The 17369-nt window shown below is 45.8% G+C and overlaps 1 protein-coding gene across 2 annotated transcripts in view; it reads left to right on the top strand.

Moving 5' to 3' along the window:
- Nucleotides 1-17369, top strand: part of CORO2A (coronin 2A) — a 57521-nt gene that overhangs the window by 22561 nt on the left and 17591 nt on the right. For both annotated transcript variants that reach the window (XM_071424536.1, XM_071424537.1), the window contains exon 2: nt 13459-13659. In XM_071424536.1, the coding sequence (XP_071280637.1) occupies nt 13459-13659 (201 nt within the window). The remainder of the gene's footprint in view (nt 1-13458; nt 13660-17369) is intronic.

Here is a 17369-nt window from a genome sequence, read left to right as displayed (position 1 = left end):
GGTTGAGATGAGGGTTGTCTCAGACCAATTAAGCAAAAGGATGTCTTCTCAAAGCCTCCACCCACTCTTCTACCAGCCTGGCAGTGCAGTAATTCCCTTGTTATTTTCAGGGCTCTCCTGTAGTTTCTTTGCAGGCTGAACCAGGGACTGCCTCCCCACCTGCCTGGTGGTGCATAGGACTTGGTATTTTGGAGTACACCCATGTAATTAGTCACTCTGTGGTTAAGAGAGTCACAAGCCCAACCACACTGGCTTCCCTCTGGCTGCTGGTGAGTCCTCTCTGGAAGGAAGAGGAGGTGCTCCTGAAAGTACTCTCTGCTCTGCTGGTTCTCCAGGTCATGCATGGAGAGCGTGGGCAGAAGTCTGTGAGGGTAGGTCAGCCTAAGGAAGGTGGTGCTGGGCACCAGGAGAGTGAGGGAGTCTCACTTCTGGGAGTTTGCAAGGTGCAGCTGGAGACAGCTGCAGCCATACTGGTATGTCACTGAGGATGGCCTTTCTTTTAGCCAGAAAGTTAACTTGCATGCGTGATAAAGCTGTCCCTTACTGCAGCTTCAGATAGAAGGGAAAAGAGGAGAATGGGATCAGGATGAGGTCTGCTTAAATCGCCTGGGAATAATACTGGTGTGGGGTTGAACAAATGATGACTGGACTGTTCTCCAGTGGGCTGCCTGCTCATGCCTGAGCCTGGTCCATGTTAGCACAGGTCTGTCCTGTCTTCCAAAACTTTTTTGGCATGAGTGCATGCTACTGGAAGAAAACTACACCTTACTACAATACTTAATTAACAAGAGTGATGTGTTTCCCACTCTCCTGTTTCTAATGAAGCCCTTTTCATATCCATGATAGCTGGTGGCAAATGAGGACACATGGGATTGGAAATTGCACTGATTACTTTTACTAAAAAGTGACACCTGCTGACTAGCATAACAAACAGACACCTTTCTCATTGCTTGCTTGCTTTGTGAACACTGTACTCCTATCAGGGTTGCAGCCGGCACCCTTTCTCTGCATAAGGCAAGAAGAAATGGTGAGGAATGCATTTGGAGCTATGTGAGGTTGAAGATATTAAAGCTGTCTGGAAGTGAGAAGTACCTCTGCACACTGTTTTTTCAATGCCTCTCTCTTTGAATTCTCTTGCTTAACCACAGGGGCAGGGTTGCAGTACCAGGTCCTGGGGGGAGAGATATTTTCCCTGTGAAAGAAGCATTAATAGCGTAATTCAGAGTAAATACAATTATGTGATGTATTTCTGTTTGCCAAAACTGTCCCAGTCCAGCTGCGTGGACCTGGGACTTAGTTGTTCTTGTTGATTAGTTAGCTGCTAAAAGCAGCTGTATCCCAGTGAAGGTGCTTGTTTTATGTGAGTCTTGCTTGTGTGTCCCATGCAGGTGACAGGTGCCTTCTGCAGGTCATGTAAGACTCATTAATCTTGCTGGCAGGAGGTATGTACTGCACTGCACTGCTTCCCTGATCAGAGCTGTGCCCTGTGCCCTGATGCTGGCTAGTAAAAGCAGAAAGTCTTAGAGCAGCCTGCTTAGCAGGTGTTCCTCTGCCAAGATTCATCAGGAAACATGATGCAGCAAGAGTCACACCTCCCTGATCAGGAGAGGGGGCAATGGTCTGCTTAAAGCAGAAAGACACTGAAACCAGGACCCTGTGCCTGTGTGCAGAATGCAGAAGCCTGGCTTGGGAGCGGGGAGCACCTGTCTTCCTGCTTCAACATAAATCTGGGGACTGCAGAGTGTGGAGAGGGGAAATAATTTTTATGGAGCTCTCTTGTACAGTTTGCTCTGTATGGAGCCATGTCATGAAATTTACAGTGCATGTAGCTGGCTCTCAGGCTGAAAACCAGCAGTATTTCATGATATATTAATTGCCTTATTTAAGACTATGTGTTTAACTGTTTCCTTTCTACAAGTCCTGGGGTACTGGGAATGGAAATGCATCCCCTATTTCCAGTACATAGCTTGGTGTTCAGTGTGAGGAACTACTGAAGCTGACTTCATGTACATCTTTTTCTTGTCATCTGGATGCAAGCGTTATCTCATTGTCATTGACAGAGACAAGGTAGCTGAAAGGGCTTTTTGAGTCTCCCAGAGTGACTCTTCTTACCTTTAGGCATCAAGTTACCTTATTCATTTTTGGATGGGGAGGAATGAATTTTGAGAGAATAAGCAGTGTGGAAGAAAAGTGGAGGGGAGGAGAGAGATTTTAGCAGAATAGGAGAAGGATAAGATGGATGAAAATGATGGATGATTTCAAGAAAGAGGGAGAGAAGGCACCAGAGAAAATAATGGATCTAGGCAGATTCTGGGAATGACAATGATTCTTACTTCTGTTTGATTTTATTACTTGGAGCTGCATGCAGATAAAGATTTTATTTCATGGACTGGTGGTACAGAACTGAGAAGAGGATGTGTGTCTTCTCAGGAGTTTTCTAGCTGTAGATCCTTGTGCCACTTTCCATCTGCTTTTTTTGCATGAGGTTGGAAGTTTGAATCTCTTGCTGCTTCTCCTTAGGTGATTGCAAACAGTTCTCTCAAGACTTGCAAGGCTGCCCCTCTGGGTTTTTCGGCCATAGAAACATCACTTAAAAATTATTAGGCTGAAAGGAAAGAGGCATTACCAATGCAATGCAAGTTTAGCATTCCAAACAAGAAGGTAAAAAGGAAATGAAGTTTTGATGGCATTTGAGATTGAAGTGTTCATTGTAACTTTCAAAATCCCCCTTCTAGCAATTGAATTCCTTCTTTTCTCCCCTTTCTATCTCTTTTGACCCTGCATACAAGAGAAGGAATGAGGACAGTGTATTTTTTTCTCTCTTGGTCTCTTTGCTTTTCAAATTACCGCGAACTTTCAAGGGATTGAGACTTCTGAAAAGGTCTTTTATTTGATCAAATTCTCTTAATTCCCTGGGAGTAAGGACAGAGGAGAAAGGGAGTCCTACTTGTCAGGCTAGATCACTTGAACATCTGAAGTGCTTTTCAGAGTGGCAAGTAAGAGGTATAGGCAGAGTTTGGAAACCTGCCTATTAACAGTAGAAAACAGTACTTAAAAGGTTTTCTGGTAGTCATATGCTTTCCTTGGGAGTGCACCGGGACTAGATCTCCAGAGGTTTGGCTGGATTTCAGCCTGATGTCAGGGCAGCTTTTGTGCAGGAATACCACACAGGCCGTGTGGAGAACAGGTCTTGAGGAGAAAGGAGACTTCTTGCACGAAGCTGGGGGAGTGTGAAGCAAACATAACCATTATTAATTCATTGGCATGCTTTTCTACTCTGCTCAGAGGTGTGCAGCACAAGAGAACATAAAACAGTTGTTCGGCATGGGGCATGCACTGTGCACATAATGGATTTGTGCAATGGAACCATTGTGCACTATGAACTGGAAGGCTCTGAGCCCAGGTGTTCTGAGGAGCGTGAGCGTGTCATTGTGGATTTGGATGGGGAAGGGTACAAGTTTGTCTCTTCAGGAGATGCTGTGCCACATTGTGGTCTTTTGAAGAGCTCTGTCTGTTCTTTGATCGCTGCAATAGTGTTTCACAGATTTCACTGAATATTTTGAGTTACAAGGCACCCACAAGGGTCACCAAATCCAGCTTTCAGTGAATGGCCCGTATGATCCAGAGATCAAGAGTAGAGGCAGCTAGTCTGTCCCTCTGTTGCTTACCTGAAGGCAGACAGAGCTTGAGAGCTTTCTGTTAGAACTTACAAACTTTTATTTGGAATAAAAATACTGCCTGTCTAAATTGGCTTAATTGAGTGCTGCTTCTGCAATCCACCCAGCCTTTTTGTGCCCTGCTTCCATGCTAAGACTGTAATACAGTCTTATGAGAGACTCGCAAGATTCATCTAATGTGATGCTTTACAGACAGTGATCTTGTGTTTGCACAGGCTTAGTTTGTACAAAACTTGTAAAAAAGGCTTTGAATATCTTACAGGTGATGGAGTAGAATGCCTGTTTGTGTCACTGGAGTCAGCTGTGAGCCTTCTCCCTTCACTGCCTTGAATCAGTGAAACAGTGACAGGTGTTGGCATGGGGAACAGGAGCGGTCAAGGACTTGTGCCTGGATGGATGCGTGCTGGGTGGAGGAATGCTGGGTGCGGCCAGGACCCTGCTGTGCAGGAGGTGCAGAGGCTGTAGTTCATGTCTGGAGCCGGGTCCCTCGGGAGATGAGTGTTGGGATGGGCCATGGGCAGCTCTGGGAACTGAGAACAACTCTCTGCAAACAGGAAAGTGATTTCCAGCCTGGTTAGCTTGAAAAATTTTCTGGTGCCAGAGACCTCAGATGCCTTTCTGAAGGAGCTTCATGTGGCCTTGCCAAGAGCAGAAATTTCTTGTGCCTACTGAACTTGTTCAGCTCCTGTGAGTTCTCCAGGTGGCATTTTGTACCACTTTGAATGCTTTTATGTATCCATTTCCTTCTTTTATGTTGATGTCATGTGATCTCTGCTTTTGAAAGTGCCACCCCTTTTGCTCACCAATATCTTCAGGTCTGTATCTGGATGGGGTGGTCTTGTCCTCTACAAGTCTTTTTTGCAGTCTCACGGAGTTGCTGAGATTAACCTCAAGGAAATAGGGCCCACTTTTTTTTACAATGCAGCGGAAAAGGTTTCAGCTCAAACTCGGCATAAAACAAACAAACTGAAATTAAACTTTTGCCTTTCGTCTACCATTATACTGCTCTTAACAGTAACCCTGAAGAGTGATATATTTGGAAGGAGCTACTCTGGCCAGTTAATGGTTGGAATCATGGCCATTGCTAAACAGCTTTAGTTGCAACTCTGCTCTTGGTACCATAATGAAGCAGGTTGTTCTGAAGTAGCTATATCTGATTCAGCTGCTTTGTCCCTCGATGTTAAAATTTGAAATTTTGGCATTAAGTACTGCAACTGAAAATTGCTTAAAATGGAGATAGTGGGTGCACTTCTGAGTGGGTTAATGCATCCAGCATGAGTGGGTGTATAGCCTTGCCACGCTCTGGACACAGCAGACTTATTGCACATGAAATTAAAATTATTATCTGATTTCTTGCCAATCTCTGTGAGTCTGTTTTGTGTCCAAATCAAGAGCAGCTGTAGCTCTGTAATCATTGCTAGGCTTTATTGAATCTGCCTGGGAAATGCCAGGAGAGATTAATGCCATTCTCTCTCCCACTCCTATGACTGATAAAAGTTTTGCTGCTCCTAATTGGAAACTTCTTTGATGCAGTTAAAACACATGTCTTTTGACTCTCTTGTCTCCCCTAGACTTTGAAAGGAGATGATTTATATCCTCCTTGTACCAACTTGTTCTGTGTTTGAAGCCTACTGTCATGGCTTCCCTCCTTCATCTCCACCCCAAAGTTTTTAGGCTTTCTTAGCAGATCTCACTCCTCTGATCACTGGTCCATACAGGTCTGCCCTGAATGCTCCTCTAACTCTCTGGCATGTCCTAAAGAGCAGTGCCCAGAGTTGAGGTCTTTTGTCTAGTGTTCATGTCACTGATGAAGCACAAGCTGAACAGAAATCCCAGTGCAGGCCAGTGGAGTGGAGTGTGAGCACACAGTATACAGCATCCTCTTGTGCGCACACTTTTTCATGTAGTTTCTCTCTGGAAATACAGACAACTCATGCCATGACTTGGTACTTCAGCACAAAGCCAGTCTATCTCATTTCTTGCTTGTATTTTCAGAAGAGGGAACATACTTCTAAAGAAAGAAAATACATGGAGAACATCCAGGTTGGTGAATGATGGGGTTGCTCAGCCTTTCCCTTTGTATAAAGTCACCAACAAAAATTTCACCAGCACTAGGCTCATTGTTGAATTGGGATGGGTGGCAGCAGACACTCTTGGCTCCAAGAGAGCCATGGTGCTGAGCCCTTGGGGTTTGTTTGGCAGGTGGGGGCCTGGTACCTGATAGTCCTGCTGTGGGCATCTGGGAAGTAGAAAATGAGTCATCTTCCTGGCAGTCAGCAGCGGGATGCATGGAAGTCCTGGCTCCCAACACTTCTGGTGCCATCACAGCTGGAGATGTGCATGTCTGTTCACAGGGGAATGAGGAGAGCTCTTTCTTTTTGGCTGTTTCTTTCCTGGGCTGGCACGGTCATACTGCCCAGCTGTGGTTCCCTGGGGAAGCAGAGTGAGAGATCTCATTGCTGCCAAAACACTCCAGTTCACCTCCTTCCAGATGGGATGTGAACCCTATCATTTGTTCTCTTTTTAATCCACATCAGATACTTTCTATGATCTGATTCTCCTCAAGTGCCTTGTTCTGGTTTTTGGGTTGGTTTTGCGATTGTTTGGTGTTGTGGTCTTCTGCTTGTTTGTTTGCTTGTGTTTTCATAAATCCCATCCTCTCACATATTAATTTTCTGCTCGGAGTAAGAAAAATCAGCTTGTGGATGGGGCTGAAGGTGCCAGACCACAAGCACTCCAGGACTGTGTGCTGGACAGGTTGCCTCCTAGCAGTGTGTGGGGCCACACCCAAGAACTGGTATTTGTAGGAGATAAGGTGCCCATCAATCTTCTTTCAGGCCTTTCCCAGGATGTAAAGAAAATAATTTCCTGGTCTGCTCCCGACACTGCCAGGGATATAAAAAACACTAAGGATTTCTGGGTTTCCTCAAACATATTTCACTTTTTTCCATGTGGTTATTTTCTCCTGGACCAAGATAAATTCATCCAGAATTCACAAATATCATTCATGGTTGTAATAGGTTGACCCAGGGTAGATGCCAGGCACTCACCAAAGCTGCTTACTCATTCCTCTCTGCAGCTGGACAGAGGAAAGAAAATTTAATGAAGAGTTCCTGGGTTGAGATGAAGAAACGGGAAGTGGCCATTCATCAAATAGCATCACAGGCAAAACAGGCTTAACTTAGAGATATTAATTGAATTTATTACTAAGAAACTCAGAACGGGATAATGAGAAGTAAAATAAACTCCTAAAAACACCCTCCCCACACCCCTCCCTCCTTCCAGCTCTATCTCCCACTCCAGCAGTGCAAGAAAACAGGCAATGGGAGTTATGGTCAGTTCATCTCCTGAGGCTGCTCCCACTGCTCAGGAGTCATTCTTCTGCTGCACCCAGGATCCCTCCCATGGGAGACAGCTCTCCATGAGCTTCTCTGACGTGGCTCCATCCCATGGGCACCAACCCCTCTCAAACTGCTGCAGTGTGGGTCACTCTTCTGTGGGGTGTACTCCTCCAAGGGCCCCTCTCTCCATGGGTCACCCAAAGGATCACAGCCTCCTCCAGGCATCCACCTGCTCCTGCATGGGCACCTCCATGGGGTGCAGGTGGATCTCTGCACCCCTGTGAATCCCCATGGGCTGCAGGGGCACAGCTGCTTCACCACGGCCTGCAGGGGAATCTCAGCTCCACTGCCTGGAGCAGCTCCTGCCCCTCCTTCTCCACTGACCTTGGTGTCTGCAGAGTTGCTCTTCCCACATGTTCTCTCTCTGCTCTTCTCTGCTTGCAATTACAGCTCTGCAACCACTTTTTGTTTTCAATTTTTCTTAAGTATGTGGTCACAGAGGTCTTACCATCATTTCTAATTGGCCCAGCCTTGGCCAGTGTCATGCCCATCTTCGGAGCCACCAGGGATTGGCTCTACTGGGCATGGAAGAAGCTTCCAGCAGTTTCTCACAGAAGCTACCCCTCTAGCCCCTTGCTACCAAAACCAGCCCTTGTAAAGCCGATACAATGGTGCAGACAAATCTGTAATCCTAGGGTAAGTGGAATGGAATTGGAAAACTGGGAACGTGCTAGGTGATGGTGAAGCATGTGTTCAGTTCAGTTGTACAAGCATATGCCTGTTTGGTTGGTCTGACATTTCCTCAGGAGTAGTAAATATGCCACAGCATGGCTCTCATAAGAATGCATTGAGGTGCTGCAGACATCCATAGGCCTCACAGCCCTTCTAGGAGCTCACTCCTTTGGCAAGGGCTGAGACATTTGCAGTCGTGTTTTGCAGGTGAGTCATGAAAAGCTAACATTTCAGAAACAGCCATGTAAAAGAGTGAGAGCTAAAGCAGAGCAAACTCCCTTCAGTGGTACTGCATTGTGTTTCTGAAGACAAGTGGTGGAACTGGAGTCTGTCTTTACCTGCCTGTTCTCTAGAGGTCACACAACCATTTTGATGGTCATGTTTGGTAAGCACCAAAGAGCTGAGTAGGCTGTGCTTGTGGGTATCAAAATACCTCAGTGGTTTTCTGGGCATCCTTTCAGGTGCCAGAAAGAAAATTCTCACCTGTTCTGAGTACTGGGCTGAGATTTGCTATGGCTTTGCTTTTTTATCTCGTAATTTCAGACCCAACTGCTGAGCTCTGCCCTAAAGAACCAAAAGAGATAACCAAGCACCAGATTCTTGGTTGATTCCCTTCTGTTCCTCTTCCTTCCATGGCCTGTTGCTGACTGCACTTGCTGCATCAAGCTTTCATGAGGTTTCCTCTGCTCTGTAGTTGAGATTTTCCTCACAATCAGATCTGCTTCTCAGAGTAGTAGTATTCTTTTGGAGTGAAGACCCAGGAATGCCTACAGTGAGGCTACAGAAACAATTTTAAACTGTGTGTCCTTGCTATATCTCTTACCATTGTCCTGCTTACAGAGGCAGAGGAGTTACTTCCTCTTTTCATGCCAGCAGTGAGGAATTCTGAAGCAAATGGATGTATTTTACTCTGTTTTGTGTGAAGTACAACATATTCTTTCATGAGATAGTGTTTCCAGTGCTAGTGATGCCTTGTGAAGGCTGACCTAGAACAGAGACTAGACAGAGCTAGAGAATAAAACAGGTATTTATTAAGAGGTCTCAATAGATCCACCTTGGGCAGCACAACCCCAAATGGCCACAAAAATGGATGACCGGTCACAGGGTCTCTCACTTTTATAAGTTTTGGAGCTAATTGTCCAATTACAGCTTTAGCCCATGAAGTCCAATCCTTCTTGTTTTCTCTCTTCAGTCCACTGTTGTTTATACTCTTGGGCCTGAGATCCGGATTGGTTGTCCTTGGTCCCCAGGTAAAGAAGGAATTGTTTTGTCTACCTATTCTGTGAAGAGAGCTTACTATCCCATAATATGAAGCCTAGACTTACAGACTAAAGCAGAACAGAATCTGAAAAATATAAAAGCTAAAACCTGAGGCATCACTAGGGTTGCACATCTCAATAGGCAGAAGCTGTCTGGAAACACTGTCCAGCCTAAAAAAGCTGGTATCTGACCTGGTAAGCAGGGATCTGAGAAGTGCTTGTAGGGATCTTTGTATCCTTCTCCAGGAACTCTTGGCAGCTTCAGGAAAAGATCTACTTAATGTTTTTTGCTGGGAGAGGTGGTAATAAAAAGTCCACAAAGTCCCAGGATATGTTCCCTGAGAGCTGAGTGAGAGGACATTGCTAAGCACAGTCATTACATCAGCTGTATGGTTAGAAATACATGAACAGTACTATAATTTGCACTGTCTCACTCCATTCTGATTCTCCCCTCCTCTACAGGGAGGCTAGCAATATTGGGAATTAGGTCAGGATGATGAGGAGGGAAGGCATGAGGTTGATTCCTGGATTGCAAAGGCTGTGCTGCCTTCCTTCTTTCCCCAGGATGCCAAGGGCTCTGTGCTACCCAGGCAGAGGGTCAGTGATCCCTTAATCAGTGACTTTTATCCTTTTGTCAGCTCAGGATCAGTCTATGTGCTGGCACCAGAGGCCTGAGCAGCAAGTGAGGGAGGTCTTCCACCTCTTTGACCAGAAAGAGGACCCGGACCTCAGTTCCAGCAGCCTCTCAAAATCTGCTGTCCATGTGTGCTGCCCAGTGTTCACGGGTGGTCTGCATGCCCCTGCTGTGGGCACCCTGGCATCTTGCTGTGCCACAAGCAGTGAGGTCAGCTGGGAATCCCTCAGCTCTGGCTTCAAGCCTTACCCAGTGGTGCACACATGGGATTTTCAGGTCCTTGGGCTCTGCCCATATGGGCTCACACAGCTCAAACATGGCTGTGCAAGGAGAGACCCTCTACACTGGGGCTGACCCTCCAGTGCAGGGAGAAAGCTAATGCTTTAGCTTTTTAGTCCAAAAAACATTCAGGGAAAGCATATTGTTAAGGGACTGGGGAAAACATTAAATTTTCAGACATTTTAAAATGCACAAACAATGCCTTTTAATTATTTGAAGATGATAGTGCCTGTTCTTGCAATATAAAAGCAATCCTATCTTACTGACAAAATATTGGTATAGTTTTTGTCACTTTCTCCCCCCTCCCCCCACCATTCCTTATACCAAAAGTTGCTCTTTGCACTTTAAAAAAAATGGTTACCTGTCCAAAAACCAGTTTTTATGAACGAGGAAGAAATGTGTTGTCATCACTTCCTGCCAGAGGAACAGGTGAGAAAGCTGAGCCTGAAAGGCATACTTCTGGTTTATTGGGTTGAAAGTCTGCCTTGTATGGGTGTGCATTTTCTATGTTGGCAGTGGCATTTTTAGGACAGTACAAGATACACATGGCTGAGATCCAGAGGCCCTAAAATCACAGGATCACAGAAGAGGTGAGATTGGAAGTGATCCCTTGAGATCATCTAGTCCAATCCTTCTTCTCAAAGCAGGATCAACTAGAAAAGTTGCCCAGGACCATGCCTCCAAGGATGGAAACTCCATAATGTTTTGGGCAACTGGTGCCAGTGTTGAACAGTGTTTTCTCCTCATGGAGAAAAAGTGTTTCATTGCATATAAATAGAGATTTCTGAGTTTCAGTTTGTACCCATTGCTTCTTGTCCAGCTGCTGGGCACTGCTGAGGAGAGTCTGCTTCTGTCTTCTCCACTACTACTTTAATACTGAGGTATTGGTGTGCATTGATGAGATCCTTCTGAGTTTCTCAAGGTGAAGAGTCCTGGTGTTCTCAATAGTTGCTCCTCTGTGCTTGGTGACTCCTTTCTCCAGAAGGGGCTTGAAACTTCAGACCACACACTCTTTCCCAGCTCGAAAGCAGTGTAGCTAAAATTAACTTGCAGCCAGGCAATTTAGTTCATTTTGGAAAGATAATAGTCCTGCTGTAAGAAGCAACTGCTGCATACTGCTGCATCTGGGCAATACAGTGATTCCTCCCCCTCCTCCTGGTGTGAGTAAGCCTAACCACTAAAACTGTAATGAACATGAAATTGTTTGAGAACACTGCACCTCTGCTGTTTGGGAAGGTAGCCACTTGCATATAACCTCAACTTACTTTCTGCCTGTGAATATCCCTTCTTCCAAGATCAGCTTTCAGGATTGCTGCTTTCTTCTTCAAATAACTTGCATTTCCTTGTTTTTGTTTGGCACAGGTATCTCTCACTGTATAAAAGACCTAGTGTTTTCTGTGGAAGAGATTTATTCAGCTAAAAGTATGGACAAATTAGGGTTAGCATAGGTAAAACATGCTAAGGTAACAGAGAGCAACAAGGATGACTATGAAAGCAACTGGTGATCTGCCAGGACACAAATACTACAGGCATGTGTATTTGTCCAAGGTGGGGTTGGCTCTGAGCTGTGTCAGTAGAATTGGGAGGAGGCAGGAAATAGGATAGAACTTGTGTCCTAGTACTGTTCACAGCCCAAATCTTCCAGTGTGACACAGCCTTGTGGAACTTTGTATTGATGAGAGCTTGTAAAGCTCCAGTTTCACTGCCCAGTATTGAGCCATTTGGTTCCTTAGCCTTTGATAGACATCCCAGGAGGATGCAGTACCATGCCAGCAACATGAACATTTTGGTTTAAAATTGCTTAGACCTCTGCTTGTCAGGTGATGATGCACTTGACTTCCTGCCATTGAGTGCATTCACGCTTCCCTTAACCCTTCAACCATGTGAGCGAGCTCTCTAAGCCTTGCAGTAGCTCAAAAGCTAATTGGTTGGGTTCCCTTGTCAAATTGGAGTATTGTTGATCCAGTATCACTGATAATACTGTTCACCAAATGCACATTAAGGAGGTCAATATGGGGCAAAACCCTGCCTTCTGACAGTATTTGCCTACATTCCCAGCTGTTGTGCGAGGTGCTCTTTCACCCATAATCTTCCTGTCTTTCTTTTCATTTCTGCATTTCTTTTCATTTGGGCAGTAGAGTCTTATCCCTACACTCATTGTATGCCTTTTACTCTCTAAATCTTGTGGGATCTGGGTTTAATAGTCTTAATTACCTTCTCTGACCAGCACTAATAGCTATTTGAAAATAGCTGGTTGAAGGATGTGATTCTACCCCTCTGCTCTCATGAGACCTTACCTGCAACAGTGCATACAGTTTTGGTGCCCCCAGCATAATAATGACATGGAACTGCTGGAGCAAGTTCAGAGGAGGGCTGTGAAATTGCTAAAAGGACTGGAGCACCTCCCCAGTGAAGACAGGCTGAGAAAATTGGGGCTGTTCAGCCTGGAGAAAAGAGGACTGCGTGGAAACCTCAATAGCAATCTTCCAGTATCTGAAGGGTTCTACAGGGAAGGTGGAGAATGCATCTTCACCAGGAAGTGTAGTGGTAGGACAAGGACTAATGCATACAAACTGAAAGAAGGGAAACTTAGATTAAATATTAGGAAAAAATTCTTTACTGTGAGGGTGGTGAGATACTGGAACAGGTTGCCCAGAAAAGCTATGGTTCCCCCATCCCTGACAGTGTTTGAGGCTGGTTTGGATAAGGCCTTGAGCAACCTGGTCTAGTGGGAAGTGTCCCTGCCCATGTCAGGGGGGTTGGAACTAGATGGCCTTCAAGGTCCCTTCCAACCCAAACCATTCTACGACTCTGTGACTGTATGATTTTATGAAATCTGTTAAATCAGTTCTATTAAGCCTCACTGCTCTCTGTGAGAAGGGGTTCTTGTGTTTAGCATGCTTTATGTGTCATTTAAACACCATTTAGAATGCATTCTGTCAGAGGGCTATAGTGCAGTTATAAACCAGACATGCAGAACATAATTGTCTGTGGAAAAAAGATCAACAGGTGACTGTAGCTATTCCTGTGATCTGCCAAACTTATTTTTTCTGTTCATGTGAGCAAAATTTAGAATAAGTTTTGGTCCTAAACCACCTGAGGGCTAAACAAAGCATGCATCCAGACTGGCTTGTTCACTCACTGTCTTTCATGCTTTCCATGCTCAAGATGTTGTATTTTTCATGCTTTCTGAACTCTATCGTACCAGAATTCATCTCCTCTTGAACTTGCTGCCATGTGGCCCTACCCCAGCGATGGGGACTGCTGGCACATGCACAGTCCAGGTGGCTGGTGATGCTGAGAGCTGTCACTTCTTCCCTGCACTCTCCTCTCTCCATCAGAGATGTGTAACATGGTTATGGCAAAGGAGTGAACACCAGAAAAAAACTGCATCTACAGCTTGCTGGCTGTGGGTTGGTGTGAGCAGCCCAGGTGGGGAGGGTGAGCCTGTGGTGGGAAGAGGGGAGTGGGGCTCTGCAAGCCTCGCCAGGATGGCCTGTCCTTATGCCTTGGATGTTGTGTTTCTCTCCTTGCAGATGTCGTGGCACCCGCAGTACCGCAGCTCCAAGTTCCGCCACGTGTATGGCAAAGCTGCCAGCAAGGATAAGTGCTACGACTGCGTGCCCATCACCCACAACATCAATGACAACCACTTCTGCGCCGTGAACCCCAGCTTCATCGCTGTGGTGACGGAGTGCGTGGGCGGCGGCGCCTTCCTCGTCATTCCCATCAAGCAGGTGAGCTCCCCAGGGAGAGCTGGCTTTCGGGAGCCCATCAGGAGGCTGGAGGAGGGACATCTTCTAGGGAGCTGGGTCACAGAGGATAGTCAGTTAATGCTGTTACCCAAATTGCAAAATGATGGAAGAGGCCCCAGTTGCCCTAGCAGGTGACTCCTGGCATGTGTGTATTTGTATGTCTTGCATTGCTGCTTGCAGATTTTTAACACCTTGCTTCATTTTACAACTCATTTGCCTTTCTTGTATAGTCAGCAGAATGTGCTGTTCAGATGTTTGTCTCCTGGGAGAAACTGCAAATTAAAAAGTATTTAGTGGATAAAGGGGGCAAAACCAGAAAGCTGCTTTAGTGACATGGATTCAGCTATAACCAAAGGAGAATATGGTATGTTTTGTTCTATCATCTCCTTTGTGGAAGAATGGAGACACAGTTATCAGGCAATGAAGCTCTTAAACTTCAAGCAGTGCTGCTGTGAAGAGTTCCCTTTCAGAAACAAATCCCATGTATATGAGATTTCATGACTTAGGATGTGGTGAGAGGGAGAAGCTGGCTGTCTGATGGTTATTGCTTCAGTAAAATTAGGCATGCACTAACTTCAGTATGGGATTATGATCTCTCTGGAATCAGGGCAGAACAGATGAAAGGCAAAAGTTCAGCCTTTAATTAAAAGTTAATGGATGGTGTTATTGTAATGCCACTTTTTTAATATATATTTGCTAAGGATGAAAGTGAACTGGTTGTGCTTGAAGAACCTAGCACAGTTTCCGGCCCTTCTGGACTTTGTTAATTCATTCCTTCAATGCTGGTGCAGTTTAGAGACTGTCCTTCTAAAATTAACCACTACCCTGTTTTTCTTAACTGATTCACTTCTGCCCCCGCAATGATGGTCTGTTGAGGCTCAACAACTTGTCTTTATCACAGAACTGCACCTGTAGGCAGACAGCTATTGACTGTGGGGGATGTGGTGTGGGACCAAGCTCTGAAAGTGCTGGCAAAAGTAGCTGAAGGTGCTTGTACTGCTTACTATTAATTTTCCTGTCTTCTCACCTCTTCTCAGCTTGGCTAGTCTTTGTAGTAATTTTTCCTTCTTACACCTGCTCAGATACTCCACCCAGTTTTGAAATATTGAATGCAGAAGTCAAAGGCATGGCGGAACTAAAAAAGATACAGAAAAGGATAGTTAAAGTATGTCAATGAAAATGTAAAAGTACTTTCATATGAGGAAAGACTTTGCAGGTCGTGCCTCAGTCAGTCTGGGAAAAAAGGCAAGATGTATAAAGCTGTGAGGAGAAGAAGTTTAAGGAGCAACTCCTTTTGATTTGTTTGGTGAAGGGGATTCTGGAGACCAGGGAGCAGACTGTTAGCAGCAGATGTAAATGCTGCTGCAGTTCAGATGTGGGGCTCTCTGTTCTGGATGCTGATGAGTCTAGAAGAATTAATGGCTTCAAAATGGAGCTATGGACAGGAATTGGCCCCTTAAGGGTTAATCTTTGGTTGTGGATCAGAGAAATTAGGTGCTTCACACAGCTGTTCTCTGAATACCTGTTCCTGACCTATGCTGGGGGGTAAAGCAGCCTCAGCCTCCCATAAAAAAGGATTACCTGAGTCAGGACCTGCCATACCAGCTACTTTGTTTTGGCTACTCCACTTCCAAAGTGGTACTGTCTGGTGCAAAGCAGAAACTTTTGACTTGTGCTTCTGATGGTGGCTTTTTGTGACTGCCATCTCTTGCTGTGAAGGTGAGCCATGGCAGACAGTGTGCTGGACACTTGGCTTGCGGCCTTGGCTGCCAGGGCATAAAGGCAGCTTGTTCTGCAGACCTGTCTGGGACAGTATTGCCCTCTTACAATGGACAGCTGACTGTGGTTATTTTTCACTGGATTCATGGGAAGCAGACACGTCCCAGGTGGGACAAAGTGTGGAGGAAGAGCCCAAGAGCCCAAGAGCCAGGATGACATTTGGTCAAAGCAAGAGGTAGTAGCCAGGACAGGGAGGGCTACAGTTGCTGAAGAGGATAAACAGCCTGTTTAGGGAGCTGTTCTTATCCCTCCCTCCAATGTTTTTTTAGTTCATTCTGCATGTGTTGCTGCTAGGGTGGCTGCCTGTCTAAGGATATCCTTGAATGAAGCCTCAGCTTTGTCCTGTTTAACTGCACCTCCTTGCTTGTTTGTTGTACTCCTGCTGAGTCACAGACAACAAGGTCTCTCATCTCTTGAATAAATACCACTTCTTTCCTTCTGCACCAGTCTTCTTCTCTGAGAGCCTGGGGGTGGGGTATGGCTAGGGACAGTGGAGGTTATGTAAAGAATGAGTTCTTTGCCCTAGATACCATCCTTATAGCAGGCCTTTGCATTCAGCCTTATAAGAAATTAGTTGAATATTTGCCATCACTCTGGAAATGGTCTGTAGCAGGGTGTGTCAGTGGCATCCTGGTGAATATGTGCCACTGAAACCAGCTGGGTGGAAAGGCAGCACATCTTAACAGAGAGGCAAGGGGCTGCAGCCACAGGGGTTGCCTGGTGCCCAGAACAGGCTGACTGACTGTAAAACTCCCAAGTTCAGGGAGACATGAGCTCAGTGACTGTAAATGAGAGATCAACTGCTTTCCCACAGTGTGGCCTGGGTGTAGATGTGTGGGGGAAGTGCATGCACAGCATGCCAAGGAAAGATCTTGACTGGGAGGGAAATTTTGTGGCCTTCCTTTGAAAGATGAAGTCCTGCCTTTTTCCTTTCCTGATGACCAGACTGTTGAGACCGCATCTGTCTCTTCCTCTGCAGCAAAAAAAAAAAGTGAGAACAAGGTCCCAGGAGATTATTTATACCCAGATCTGCAATCTCCAGTCTTCCCATGTGTCAGCACCAGGTGTGAAAGGGAGCATATCTGTGGCTGTGCAGACTTCATAGACACAAACTCCCCTCCTTTCTCTCTGGGAACATGGACTGTAAAATGAGAGTGCTGATGACCCTTCTGGCCTTGCAGAACTGACAGGTGTGTGAGCGCTGTGCTAGTGCCCTTCAGGGGCAGAGGTGGGGCTGACTGACCTCACAGTAATCTACCCCGCAGAAATCTGCTGGGAGAGTTTTGACAGATATTCCACTAGAAGTGATTTTTGTCAGCAAGCTCCAAGCTTTTCAGAAGTGCTAGAACTTTAGAAAGGGAGTGGTTGAAAAACTGCTAATTTTCAAGCTCTGCAGGCAACTGTGGAAGTCAGGTACCACTTCATGGAACAACAACACATCTAGTTTTTGATCTGTAGAACGAAATTTCCTCTAGCAATGAAGATTTTCACTTCCACATGCAGATGTGCATCTGAGACCAGCAGCTCTAGTTTTATGTCATGTGTTTTTTTGGCTCTTGGGGGGTTCATGTGTGGCGTGTCCCAGGGCTTGCAATGGGGCAGGTGAGACTGGTGGCTGGGAGAGCAAGGGCTCCTTTTCCAAAGCCTGGGAGTAGGGTAAGTGGGAGTGGGGTAAGAGAGCTTTGAAGGATGGGTCAGGCAAACTGGGCTTTGAAGGATGGGTCAGGCAAACTCCCAGGACAGCCTGGGAGTCTCCCAAAATGGAGTGGGGAGCAGACAGGCAGCTAACTCTGGGAGGGGACAGAGTTCCCTTAAGGATCAATGGATCCCTCTCGATCCAGCTGTCCACCCCTTTTAGTTGTCATCTTAAAACCAAGCTCTGAAGCCTACAAAAGGACACTGTGGGTGGAGGA

The sequence above is a fragment of the Agelaius tricolor genome, unplaced genomic scaffold (assembly GCF_023055355.1).
Source record: "Agelaius tricolor isolate 1412-34295 unplaced genomic scaffold, bAgeTri1.0.p SCAF_4, whole genome shotgun sequence".
Lineage (NCBI taxonomy): Eukaryota > Metazoa > Chordata > Aves > Passeriformes > Icteridae > Agelaius > Agelaius tricolor.
Note: the sequence above shows the minus strand (reverse complement) of the source record. Positions and strands in the feature narration are given on the sequence as shown.